Consider the following 14859-nt stretch of genomic DNA (forward strand, 5'->3'; position numbering starts at 1 on the left):
GTTAAGTTTTTAAAAATCAGACAATCAACTGTAAGTTCCAAGAAATAGAAGGAAGTAACTTACAGATTTAATATTGAAACAGTCTACAGAAGACAGTTGTTTCACAGGAGGTCCACAATGTAACATTTGGTTCAATTCAGACAGGCGTTACGTAAATACCTTTCTAATAATTATTTCTACTCTATAAAATTAATATTTTAAGGTTGATCAAACTGACTTCTTATTTTCTTGTATGTTATACTTTTATGTGTGTAATGATGTTTATTTTATGTTATAATTTGTATTTGATATTATGTTTATGGATTTGTTCTTTCTTGTCCATAGCAACACACAGGCTGCTAATAAGTATAATAATAATAATAATAATAATAATAATAATAATAATAATAATAATAATAATAATAATAATAATAATAATATCAGAGTTTCTATCATTACTTACATAAATAGATCTAAATAAAATACCATACATTAAACGATAAGTCCACACCTGTGGAGTAACAGTCAGCGCGTCTGGCCGCGAAACCAGGTGGCCCGGGTTCGAATCCCAGTCGGGGCAAGTTGCCTGGTTGAGGTTTTTCCGCGGTTTTCCCTCAATCCAATATGGGCAAATGTTGGGTAATTTTCGGTGCTGGACCCCGGACTCATTTCACCAGCATTATCACCTTCATTTCATTCAGATGCTAAATAACCTGAGATGTTGATACAGCATCGTAAAATAACCCAATAAAATAAAAAAATTAATTAAACGATAATACATAAAGTCAAGCATTTATTGCACGTGATGAAAGTCAAAATCTGAAAAAGGAAAAAGTGAAGAGTCTTCCTTAGCCTTCTTTCTCTTTTTGTAGTGTAAATGATTAGGCTATGGCTCAGTGTAGTAATATCAGCTATTCCTTTTTTTTTTTTTATTAATATATGTACAGTAATTAGACAAGACAATTTCTAAGAAAGGGAAAAGCGGATTGGCGAAGTTCTGATCATAGGAACTCGTAATGTATTCTTCACTGAATTATCGATCTCTAAGAATGTAAGTTCACATTAAATTAATGTCAGTCCAACCAAATACTAAATTTAAGCAATAACAGATAATTATGTTCGCATTATGTAGCCAATTATTACACCCTTTAATCTCTAATAAATTATTCCCTTTCATCAAAATTTGGTTTCAATTCCCTGCATGTTTTATAAATGATTAACAATCCAAATGCCCACCAGTTCATTATGTGTAGTAAAACCAAAACCAGAACAGAGGTTCTGTACTAAGTGTGTTGAGCTAGGAAATTAGTAATTTAATTTTTAGAGCCATACCATACACTAAAATAATAATACAAAAATATATTAATTTATTTTTCAGCTTGCAAGAAAGCAGGAGAAATTTAATAGAACCTATACAGAAGATTTTAAATTTGAAATTCATGAAGGAATATTAAAGTGTTTTGCTAGTAATTCTTATGGAAATAGCTCCGACACCCTGAAAATTTATGTGACAGGTAAATACAATACATTTATAATCGCGAACATAGAAGTTTATGCAAACACAGATATTATATTAGGCCTACATCACATTATCATGTAATATAATGCATGTACGTATGCGCATACATAGATGTCTTATGTATGTGCGTGTGCCGGTTTTCATTTTTGTTCTTTATGCTTACGTGTTTTTATGTGTATGTATTTAATGTGCTCTTCTGTTTTGTTTTTATGTGTTTTCATATGGTTTGGTTTGTTTAAGTATGTGTCTGAATGTCTGTCTGTGTTTTTTAACTGTTTGTATGCGTCTGTTAATTGTTAGTATGCGTGTGTTATTTGTCTGTATAATTTGTATTACAGTACTTGTTTGTATGTGTTACCTGATTGTATGTGTGTGTTACTTGTTTGCGTGTTTGTGTTACTGTACTTTTTTGCATGTCTGTATTATTTGTTTATATGTGTAATTTTGTTTGTTAGCGTGTTTTTGTGAGTGTTTTTTTTTGTTTGTGTGCTTACGTTTATATGTTTTGTTTCTGTGTTTGTGTGTTTATATTTGTGTTTTTTGTTTGTGTCCATTATTTGTGTGCTTACGTTATTGAGTTTAAATTTGTTTGTTTATGTCTGTGTTTGTGTGTTTTTGTTCGTGTTTGTTTGTAAGATTTTATTCATGTGCCTTTTTGTTTATGTACAATAGCTCAGTTGGTAGAGCAGCTGGCTACGGACTGGAAGGTCCGGGGTTCGATCCCAGGTGGTGACAGGATTTTTTCTCGTTGCCAAACTTTCAGAACGGCCCCAAGGTTCACTCAGCCTTCTATAAAATTGAGTACCGGGTCTTTCCCGGGGGTAAAAGGCGGTCAGAGCGTGGTGCCGACCACACCACCTCATTCTAGTGCCGAGGTCATGGAAAGCATGGGGCTCTACCTCCATGCCCCCCAAGTGCCTTCATGGCATGTTACGGGGATACCTTTACCTTTTACCTTTACAATATATGTTTGTTTTTTGTGTCTCTCTTTGTTTTATGTGTGTGTTTATATTTGTTCATGGTTTTTTTTGTTTTTGTCTTTTTAGCATGGTTTTTGTTTGTGCATGTTTTTGTTTGTTTGTGCGTGGTTTTTTGTTTGTGCTTGTTTTTTTGTGCGTGGTTTTTTGTTTGTGCGTTGTTTTATGTTCGTACAAGGTTATTTTTGTGAGTGCTTTGGTTTTGCGTGCGCGTGTAGGCTTATATATGTGTATGTAACGTTTTTGCGTGCACGTGCGTGCGTGGATGTGTGTGTGCATATGTATGTATGTATGTATGTATGTTTCTTTTTAGTGTTTTGTGTATGTTGTGTTTTTGTGTTCACGTAAACAGCGGGTCAGAAATACGCATGGAATTGCCATTCATCCTAACGATATTGACATTCAAGGAGGGAGTGAACAATATTTCGTATTCTTGCGGTCAGGATATTGAAAATAATTTCCAAATGTTACCAGTAAAATAAATACATAATTCATTAACGTCCAGGTTGGTACTGGATTATAAAACACCGGAATTCACAAGGCTCTTCTATTACTTCAGTGAATATTAATTTCTTTATTTCAATAAAGAAATGTTTATTTTTTCTGTACATAGATACTGCCTCTATTTTGTTTCCCCACGAGCCTCGTAAAGCAGTCAGAAATTCCAGGCATATTTTTAACAACCCTCTGCGTACAGTGTTATTGAGAATGTAGCTCTTATTGCAGTCATGTGTTCCATGTATTTCAGTGCATATATACCAGGGGCGTATTTTGCGGGCTACCGGGGCTACCGGCGGTAGCCCAAGGAAATTACAAAAGAAAAAGTTTATAATATAACATAATGTAATAATTTTGTATTATTAGTTTTACCATAGTAATTAAAATTAAAATAATTTTTACATATATTTTGTGTAATAATAGGGTCAGCGGTAGCCCAAACCCTTTAACCAGTATACGCCACTGATATATACCGGTATATTATGTTTCAATAAGACAAGTCCTTATATAAATATTTAGAATTATTATTAAAATATTTTCAAATCGTATCTGAAGACAAAACATATCTCAAATTCTTTACCATATTGTTTGACAAAGACAATGAGAATGACATCGACGATTGATTTTATCTGTTCATAAAAATAGTTTTCCCATTAAACTTAAATAAAGAAATTTAAACCATGAGTATTTATAAACAATAAAATAATAAATATTTATAAATAATGTCTTACGATGTAGTAAGTTTCAGCTTTTATTGTGACCTTATTCCTCTTATTCAAGAAGTTACTTCCACTACAGGTCTTCAAAAGTCTAGCTTGTCGTAGATAACTAATTTTTAATATTACTTTCAACTTTTCGGATTGCAGACCTCAAGGATTCAACTGAACTGATACAAATTCTAGGGAAGCCTGATGAAGAGGTGGTAGTGGGAGACAATTTTACACTCTCCTGTGCATCAACAGTTTATAACACATCAACTCATCCAACATGGTATAAAGGAGATCAGAAAATAATCCATACAGGTTAGATATTTCAGTTTTTCGCACGGCTCATTACTTCCTGCACATAGTTACGTTACACATTTACATATAGCTAATGCACTAGGTATTTCGAATATTTGACATAAAATAATTTTCTTTAAAAAAAAAAAAAAAAGAAAGCATTCTTCCTCTCCAGACGCTGCAAATTCTTCTATTGAAAACCTAGTCTCCTAAACAATCTTCCTCCACTCTCTGCTACCATAAATACATTTTACTCATTATTTAATTCTCATTATTTTCAAATTTTTTATTACATCATTCTTGCATCATTTTTTGATCTGCTCTGTTCTTTCTTCAATTGGTTTATATTTTTTACATTCCTTTAACTAATCTTTATAGTTTAAAGAAACAAATATCAAGAGTCCTTCAATAACTGTCTATTAAAAATTATAAAATAATTACATAGGTTGCAGGAACATATTCTGACTAGCGCTTTCGCTACATAGCTAAATCGCTTAATAATACAGTTCCACTAATTAATGAACAATTACCTAGTTCCGGTAATCCTTTATTTAAATTAGCCAATAGAAACTCTTCTCACTGCGGCACGTACCCCCCTCCACTTACGTCATGACGTGTCTCTCATACTGTGTCATTGCACCAGTCACCACCACGCCACAGAACAGACAACATCACTTTCTTTTATTACGCCAAGACCAAAGACCTTGTAAGTATTTTTATCATCAATTCACTTCTTTTTCTGGTCCTACACTGATCCCTTACTAAATACTTATTATTGATTTTTGCAGATTTTACAATGTGCTGCTACGTCGTGGTGACTGATCCAAAGCAATATTTTAATTCATTCTTTTTATTGTCTGTGTCGCTATTTTAAGCTGCATATTTTTTACCAAATTGTGATCCATCACCTGCACACATGTCAAATATTTTTATGTATTTTTTGAGACCTCATGAAGGTTTTTCTACCATATATATATATGTATTTCAGACTGTTCATAAGTCTTTTTATTTCTCTTATCATTGTATTTTTCATATTTTTATATTTTTACGTCATGTACTTTAACATTTTTCGACGTTACTAGTCTATCCATGTCTTTATATGAAAAGCATAACATCGCAAAAGTCTGACCTAAGGATGCTATTATTATAGCGAAAGCGCTAGTCAGAATATGTTCCTGCAACCTATGTAATTATTTTATAATTTTTAATAGACAGTTATTGAAGGACTCTTGATATTTGTTTCTTTAAATTTGTTAACTTGTCGGACCAACATGCCTTTCAAATAATCTTTATAGTGTTCTTGCATTAGACACGTAAAAGTGTGTCGTAAATAACTCTCAAACAATACCCCCAGCACCACTGTTAAATTAAGAGGACCGACCTGTGAGATGTACAAATTTTACATAAGCAATTCACTCCATTTTTTACCAGATATAAATGGTATTTAATATAACAGATCTTAGACTTTTGAGGTCAGTATATTTATTAGGTCCTGAGGAAAAAATATTTTGTGATTTTTTTTTTTATGTGCTCGATGGCAAAAGGTCCTTGCGGTAAAATTTTCAAAAGTTTGGAACAGACTTGCAGATTTGATATCTAGACACTTCACATCAGTGGCGGCTGCTGATCATGTTGCAGCATTGCACAACGACCAAGTTTTTCCCGCACATTAAAATTTTGTTCATATTAAATAACTTAACAGATTTTAAGTTTCCTTCTCGTCGAATTGAAATATATACGTATTTTTATTTATATATCATTCAAGAATTCGAGTATAAAATAATCAGCTTTTATAAAATTCATCAAATGTGAATACTTCAGAAGTGGTCGTTGTGTGGCTCAAGCAACAGCCACATTCGTGTAGCGGCTGGTATTGAAGGTAGGCTCAGTTCAGAGTTCCCTATTCCAGCAGTTAACACAGCTGGTGATGGCACAGCTCTTGCAACAACCGGAAGCAATTAGTTCTTGTATTTGCCCGTAGATTGCAGAAGTGGCCATTCCGAACAGACACAGTCGCTGGATGACTAGTGACTTAAGACGAAATTTTCAGATTTTTTCCGAGTCTTCGTTTCTTACGTGGTTCCTCACTTCCTGACTTCCTGTTTCCTAACCAACATGTAGCTAGGTGAGCACGTGGTCCAGTCATTTTATAATCGTGTGAAATTCATTTAATCCGCTTTTAAATATTTAGTTTTTGTTGGAATTTAAGTAGTTTTATGTGAATTGTGCTGCATAATAAATTTTTTTTATCGGATGTGATATTTCCGTCAAGTTTGTGACATAGGTACGTAGGCATATAACGTTACGAATTTTGTAAGTTGTTTAAAAAACAGGAACTTTTCTGGAATTTAATGAGTTTTATGTGAATTGTGGTAGTTATCACAATTTTTATAGTGCAGTGATGTTTTCTTCAAGTTTCTGATATACGTGTGTTTACCATTATGAATTCTGTAAATAGTTCACAAAACAAGAACTTCTCTGTACTTTCTGACGAAGAAAAATAAAAAAATAAAGAACTTGATAGACCAGTGCCTGATCTAAATATTGTCCAGATAGTTACTACGGGGAAAAGTCAGTTCAAGAGAATTTTTAGAAAGAAAATTTACAATAATCATGACTGGCTTTGTGGTTGTGAAGTGAAAAAATGCACTGTTTTGTTTTCCATGTATTTTGTTTGATGGGGAACAGTCGTTGACAAGAACGGACATTACTGATATTAATCATTACCAGCATTGGATTAAAATGTTCATGACCATGTACTGATAAAGGTAACTAATTCTACCCCTCTCATCACAGAAAGTGCAACACCTAGACCCAAACTTCACCAGCCGCCACTGCTTCACATAAACAAATAATCATTTACTTTGCAATAACATTAAGTATTCATTTAGAAAAAAATATATATTAAATCTTCATTTTACTCGATTTTTTAGTTTAAATACTCGTATATACAATATTTTCTAAGGGCATAACTACTTAAATGGTTTTTTTAAACTTCAAGTAATAAGTTTTATTTGTTATTGTCTTTAGGAGCGTTTTTGAACATTTCGAAGTAATTGCTTGAAAATTGCACCAGAAGGAACAATTTGAATATTGGCATGTGCAGGAAAAGTAAGTCGAGAAAAATCAATTTTAATATTGGAGACATAATTTTTACTCTTAAAGCTGACCTGCCCCATATGTAGGTCCTCCTGCAACAGTTAAAATTATGAGAGATTTAAAATATTCTTTATACGAAACTGTAAAATTATTATTATTCTTCTTTGAGACAGAAATACATCCTGTATTGAGGTAAATAGTATCGCTCGTACTGTGAACTCGTTCGTTAGCAATAAAATAACTTAACTCTGAAGCTAAACAATTTTAGAACCATATTTATATGAAAGTTTTTCAGTATTTAGTTGTTAGGAATACTTCCCAAAATATTCGAAACCAATCTGCATGCACCTGTATATCCAAAAATATAACCATGGTGCTCTAGAATGCTGAAATTAATTATTATATCTTGTTTTAATTTCCATATTGGCTTACAGAGAATCTAGACAACAATAAATTCCATATATCTAATATAAATTCTTTTATATGAAACTTACAAGATGAATTATGTTACCGGTAGTTGTATTAAGTTGAAGATATATTTGAGCAATTAATATGGTACTGGTAGTAAATACTTATGCATAATAATTTTTTCTTACTTTTATTATTTTCAGAAACGAACAAAACGATGTATACATTTTACAATCATTTAAAATTCTACAATGTAACAAAGAATGAGAGTGGCACTTATGACTGCTACAGTGATAATGTTGATGTACCTGTTTATGTTACCATCAATGTCCAAGGTACTGTAATTGATATTTTGCTTCCGCAGTAATTTAGAGAGTTCAGATATTCTGATAAGTTTAATATATATTTTATTCAATTTAACAAAACAGGAACAATAAAATTCTCATATGAATTCTTACATTCAACGTGGAATAGGAGGGTCAAATTCTCCAGATTATCTGGATGCTTCTGTATTTTCAGTAGATCATTAGTTTCTCTTACTGTGTTCTATGTATAATTGTCTTATGATCATAATTGTGATACTTGTTAAATTTCAGATCATTGCTACTCATTGGTAAAAACACTTTTCCATTCTTTCTCCTCTCAGCGTAAGATTTTGTATTAGTTGGAGCCCAGATCACATGTATACCAGATTGCTCATTCCTATGATAAAATCGGTAGCACTTTGAAGAGAATAACAACCAGGTTCGCCACTCATCCCCCATAAGCAAACACAAGATGGCAGTACAGTCGCTAATGCAATTCAAATGGGAGTTATCACGTGACTCCTTATGTAACAACTAGATGGCAGCATAGTAAACCTGACAAAAGTTGTTACTGTCACCTATAAGGCCGAGCAATCTGGGTACATATGATCTAGGATTGGAGCTTGTGAATGAATATAGTTTAAAAAAATAATTCATTTTAAAAAGATTTGAGTGGATATAGGATACTGGATTTAGTTAGTAAACTTTTTGAACGAAAAATTTCGTCTGTAGGAAAAAATATTACAATTGAGGTACTGGGTGCAATAACAGCTTAAGTTGAAAATGCATGTTTTGAGAAAAATATCAGAGTTTTAGAACAATGTAGAAATGTTATTAGTTAGTACATATACTCGCATCATTTCTTTTGTATAATATTTCTATATTAAGCTCTTCCTTTGGTGGTATATTATGTCCTACTGAAAAACTGAATGGTTGGAAAACTATATTGTATGTACACGTTACTGCCAAGGACCCTGGTGTATTAAACACGAGTGTTTGCGAATTTTGAACCCTTTGATTTAGCACAGCACTTCACATAATGAACTCTCCTGCCATTTAGACTCAACGAAATGAAATACAACTTTTATAGTCGATAGAGAAGACATGGAAGATCATGAAAATGCCATCGACGGAATAACGACTGAAGTAGAGTTAAGCTGTTATTGCACCCAACGCCTCATTATTATAATATTTCTATTCTGGATTGTTGTTTGTTGTTTAGTCAACTGTGTGAAGACTGGTTTGAACCTCACAAGTGATACCAACAAGACACCACTTATGAGGCAACTAGGCCAGGAGATAATGGGGTAGGGTGGTATTCTGGATTGTGTTAAGAAATTTCAAAATATATTTGATCATATAGCCTACAACTTGGAGGAATGTAATGTCACATAATTTATTCTCATTATTAAAATATTAAGGAACTTTAGATTAGTATCTACATAACTGTAGGAAGATAACTTTCTTCATCGATAAAAACATGATTACATGTTCCGATATTGTTCCTTAAATAGACTAAAACTAGTTCCAATGTAAGTTTAACTGGAGAAATATTGAACAAAAATCATTTTCAGACCTCACTCTGAACTTCAAATATTGGTAATGAAATTTCATTGCAAAATATTGTTATTTTTCAGGATGAACTATGTATCATAAAGCTTTAGGTATAACTCGACTGAGGCAAATGGAGATGCGGGCGTAATGTAAACTATCGCGATGATGTTATATGAATGCAGGAGAAGTACAAGTGGCGCTCCTGGCTGCTGGACTCCACTGGCCTCGGTCGAGTAATACATTATAAATTGTTATATTTAATTTTTTACTATTTTCTTCTATCATAGTACATTGATAAAATAATGATTATTTTTAAGTAATTGATTAACTACTGGACGTACTCGTGTTAATTATGTAAGTCTGTGCAGCTTACAGCTGTTTCGGTGCTTCATCACACCATCCTCAGAGCCTACTCAAGATTCGAAATGGATTATTTTTAATTATCCCTCTATTAATTTATACTTGCAATGTTATTTTTCTATTACTAATATCAACTTCTCTTGTATTTTGACGTATAAAATTAATATAATATAGTTTCAATTACAGTTGTAATAATTATCAGTAATTTGAATAAAATTTAATGTATTTTTTCACTAATTTACAGATTATGAAAGACCTAAAATAATAGAAACTAATCTAGGGAAAAATGATTTAGAAGTGAAATTAGGAGATAGTATCCGCATGTTCTGTAAGACGAAAGGAACTCCGAAACCAACTGTAATCTGGTACAAGGTAGGTCATATCAAGTTAATTGTCTCTATAAACACCAAGTAACTAATAAGAATGAATTAAGATGACTTCACATATTATATGACTCGAAACTGGTTAAGCAATATGGAAATTGTGATTTATATAAACATTTCTAGAACTAAATACATGTATGAAGAAAATGAAGACATCGGTCCCAGAATATTAGAAGTTAGTATACTGAACAGGTAGTAAGTTAAAAGAGAGGTGCGAACATTTAGCGGTCCACTAACTGACAGTCGAGTCTGTTGTGACCCAGTTTTATGCCATGCCTAGCCAAGCTGACGAGAAAAGAAGCATATCCTTTGGCTTGTGTACACTACTGACATCTGGGGATGAAGTTCCAATTGAATTAGCGCAGTTTGTCTTCAGACGTTGATTAAATTTCGTGGTGAATATTTTCTTTCGGTTTACGAGTTTGACTTACAAATTTTGTCTTTCGAATTTCCTCACAAATAAGTCATAAGGAATACGGTCAGGAGAACAGCCTGGCCAAGTGTTATGTGTAATTTTCTGTCTTGAGAAACTTCAAATAAAGCAGTCTTAAATTCACCGGGCCATTATCAGACGTCGCAGAAACGCTGATTTGACAGAATCCTGTTGCAAAAAGGTAGAATATTTCTCCTTGATTAATTCGTTAAAGTGGAAATACCTATCGGTTGTTAATGATTTCTTTCCAAATTTCTCTCTTCATACTTTCGCTGTTATTAGCGCACCATACTTCTAGTTTGGCATCATGGAGAAATACTTCATAAATAGGTAATGATTTCTGATCTGTAGTAGATGGAAAGGATGAAACAAAACAAATGAGAACTGACAGCGATGTATGCTGATAAAGAAACCACTTCCTGATGATCATCGCCAGCATTTATAATAGCCGGTGATGTGCGTCTGGCAATGATCGCCGTAAACCATAGCTTTACATTACGTCCTCTGGAATGCTCTTCTAACTCAACATACAGTTTAAAGTATTTTAATTTCAGGAGTCTTGTGGTTGCTTACATTTATGTAAACTAATGTCTGTGTTTTAGTAAAAAGAATATACGGCACTTTCCTGCAAATTCTATGGGAATTTTTCAGAGGACCCCAGTGCCATCCAAATTTCCCTTTTTGAAGATGAGGCACTGTTTTCTCCATTTATATATTTAATGCTTTCTGTCTCCCAAAATTTATCCACCAGATCATGAGTCATCTTGTGACTGAATTTATCTATGTCTTAGGATTTTATATGCATTACTTTAACAACAAGGAGAGATATATCTTCAGTTTCATAAAATTACGATATATGCAATAAAATTCATTCTTACACTTATTGATTAAATAATTTCATTCTATACAGAGAATATGCATATGGTATGTATAGCGGTTCGATATAATTGACATCATATTACATCTCTAGTCTGTTTTCACTGATTTTATGTACAGTAAAATTGAACTATATTTGATTTAACTGTCATTAATACTTCAGTACTTATTTATTTCTGAAACAGGATGGAAAGGAGATAGACCATAATTCCAGTGCAATACATTTCAGCAATAGGAACCAGAATCTGACTATTCGAGTGGTGAGGCAAGGCAATGAAGGCACTTACAAGTGTGTGGCATCCAGCAGAAAAAATAAAGTAGAAAGTCAGGCGAAGCTAACAATTCCAGGTAAGTTTCAATCAGTGTTCATGTGATTTATGTTCCATAAAAATACCAATAACGTCACAGTCTAGTATATACAGTCACGAAGCTCGAGTTGTGAGGGTGCTAGGAACTATTGTCGGTATTATTTCGCATCGTCTGTAATGAGACGATATTAGCGATCCTGGTGGTTGGCACTTATATATGGATGGATATTTACTACGTATTGAGCTTCGTGACTGTATATACTAGACTGTGATAATGTTGTCTGCCTATTTTCTTTGTTTCCTCCTTTCTGTATTTTTTTATTTCTTCTTTCTTTCTTTTTCCTTCTTTTCCTTTTTTTTTTTTTGTTATTTGTTTCTTTATTCATTTATACATCTTTCTTTCCACTTTAACTTATTTTTTTATATTATTTCCTCTTTTATTCTATCTTAGATTATTTTTTTCCAATTGCTTTCTCTTTTATTTTTAATTCCTACATTTTCATTTTTCTTCCTTTTCTGTTACTTTTCTTCTTTCTTTACAATTTTTCTACATTTTCATCTTCCTTTTAACATTTCTTTCTTCACTTCTATTTCAATTACATTTTCCTCCTCCTATTTTCACTCTACTTTTGTTGCCTTTTTCTTTCTTTCATTTTTATTGCATTATCTTCTTTTCCTCTCATTTCTTCATTCCCATATTTTCTTTCTTTTCTCTCTTTTTTTTCTTTTTTCTCTTCCTCTTTCTTTTCCTTTTCTTTCTTTTTTCTTCCTTTTGTCTCCTGCATTTCTTTTCCCTTCTCTTTTCTATTTCTCTTCCTGATTATTAAAAATTATGTCACATATGCGTGCATTTATATTTCAATATTTAAAAATATAAATACAGTGCTCTCATTTTACAGAGAAACTAGGTTACAGTGGAACCCTGGCGTACATTTTCCTATGTGTCGTGCTGTCACCGACAGGGATCATGTTCCATTATTATCAGCAAATCAAGATATTTAGAGTCGACGGCAATTCGGAAGGCTGTAGTCTGCTAGCATTTGTGTCGAGAGAGACAGATAGTGAGAGCAAGGCAGCGTACAACATTGCCACATCGTACTTCACGCGCATTTGCAATACAAATAGCGCAGGAGAGAATTTAGATCATCAAAAGACAATATTGACATTAGCCATTGATTACTGTAAGCATGACACAAACAAACCCTCTTTCCTTCACTAACAGAATTCTTTGCACGGTTTTTAATCCCATAACACATGCTTCTGCAGTCGTTTCTTGCGCGTTGGCAACATTGCAGCCAGCATCAAGATGGCCAGCAGCGTTCTGCTCGTCAACGTTTTTAAAATAATTATACACCTTAAACACTATTTTCCTCGCCTGCCTGTGCAGTGCTTGTCTTTTCATAGTCTCTTCTTCCATTTATTTATCTTACACACACACAGTAAATGTTAGTTTTACTTATTCAATGTATTGAAACGCTCACACGTGAACAAACGAACTCGGGAAGTACTTGTTACAGACTGATTCCCATTGGTTCTACTGTACAACCTTATGGCGTCACATATCAGAAATGCTACAGCGCATATAACAGCTGACTGCCTTCCGAAATGCCATCTAGTCTAGCAACTGTTGGGATGTTTTGTATAATTGGCTTCCCACGCTGCGGTCGAAAGAGCAGAAAGTTAGTCTATTGTGGAATGATGCGAAGTTTCCTCATAAATCAGAGCACTGTACAGCTGTCAGGAAAAAAAGTGGCCGTTCTCTAGAAACAAAGTTCCCTTCGGGTATCTTTTTTTTTAATTTCGTTATTTAACGACGCTGTATCAACTATGAGGTTACTAAGCGTCGATGAGATTGGTGATAGCGAGATGGTATTTTGGCGAGATGAGGCCGAGGATTCGCCATAGATTACCTAATATTCACTCCTTCGGGTATCTCCTCTACAATTCGGAGATGGGCATGTTACATGTGTTGGGCCACATTTCCTGATATCTACAGTAATAATTGAAGTATTCTCCATCTTACTGTTGTAGCGTAATGGTAATGTTTCGACCTGGTATTCGTGAGGTCATGCGTTCAAACACGAGCTGGTACATTTATTATTATTATTATTATTATTATTTTAAGAGAAAGAGAAAATATAATTGCTTCTATCTCTTGTATGACTGTTTTAGCAATTAACATCAGGTTCATGAATGTATTATGCCATGACTTTATCGTTATTTATTATGGCATTATGGCTGCAAATAGAAAGAAAGAAAGATTATATTCTCAACAAAAATATATTTCCTGGCATAAACAAAACAAACTCACTGGCGTATGCCTTAGAAAATTCAATCAATTAAAATTTCAAAATACACAACAAAAAGCCATGATTCAATATTTAGTCTATCTTTCTCCCATCTCGATCACATCTTGCAGTCGAGTGGGCTGGAATCGGCTGTATTTTCAGTTCTCAGCCTCGGCATTTCAGGCATCCTGGACGAGTTTCCACAAATCATCAGGGCGCTTTGGAGGAGGATTGGGCCAGTTTTTCCACATATGCTTCTTCACTTGTGCCCCGACATCATGTCAACATCTCAGGTTCAAATCCTCATCAGTCCTTTTCACTTTATCGTGTTACAGGATAGAATAATGTAATAATATAAGAAGAAAAAACTGTCACTAGTATTATGTAATTATATTGTTTCAAATCTAACATAAAATTTATTTTACTAATATTGCCAAAGAACGATTAGAGTATAAATGATAACTTGAATATTATTATGTCACTAAAGAACGACAACAGAAAACAAATGATAACTTGAACATTATTTATATCGCAAAAGAACGATAACAGAATACAAATAATCCGGTAACTTGAATATTATTTATATCGCTAATGAACGATAACAAAATAAAACTATAATTTAAATATTATTTCTAACGCTAAAGAACAATAACAGAATAGAAATGATAACTTGAATATTATTTAGATCGGTAAAGAATGATAACAGAATAAAATAATAGCTTGAATATTGTTTATAATGCTAAAGAACGATAACAGAGCATAAATGATAACTTTAATATTATTTATATAATTAAAGAATGATAACAGATTATAAATGATAATTCAGTATTATTTATATCGCCAAAGAACGATAACAGAATACAAATGATAA

The 14859-nt window shown here is 33.0% G+C and overlaps 1 protein-coding gene across 5 annotated transcripts in view; it reads left to right on the forward strand.

The window, feature by feature from the left end:
* The window catches only part of LOC138697959 (vascular endothelial growth factor receptor 1-like), a 157429-nt gene that overhangs the window by 114928 nt on the left and 27642 nt on the right, over positions 1 to 14859 (forward strand). For all 5 annotated transcript variants that reach the window (XM_069823576.1, XM_069823579.1, XM_069823575.1 and 2 more), the window contains 5 exons: positions 1358 to 1493; positions 3840 to 3995; positions 7685 to 7816; positions 9945 to 10072; positions 11578 to 11740. In XM_069823576.1, the coding sequence (XP_069679677.1) occupies positions 1358 to 1493; positions 3840 to 3995; positions 7685 to 7816; positions 9945 to 10072; positions 11578 to 11740 (715 nt within the window). The remainder of the gene's footprint in view (positions 1 to 1357; positions 1494 to 3839; positions 3996 to 7684; positions 7817 to 9944; positions 10073 to 11577; positions 11741 to 14859) is intronic.

This window comes from Periplaneta americana, chromosome 4, assembly GCF_040183065.1.
Source record: "Periplaneta americana isolate PAMFEO1 chromosome 4, P.americana_PAMFEO1_priV1, whole genome shotgun sequence".
Classification (NCBI taxonomy): domain Eukaryota; kingdom Metazoa; phylum Arthropoda; class Insecta; order Blattodea; family Blattidae; genus Periplaneta; species Periplaneta americana.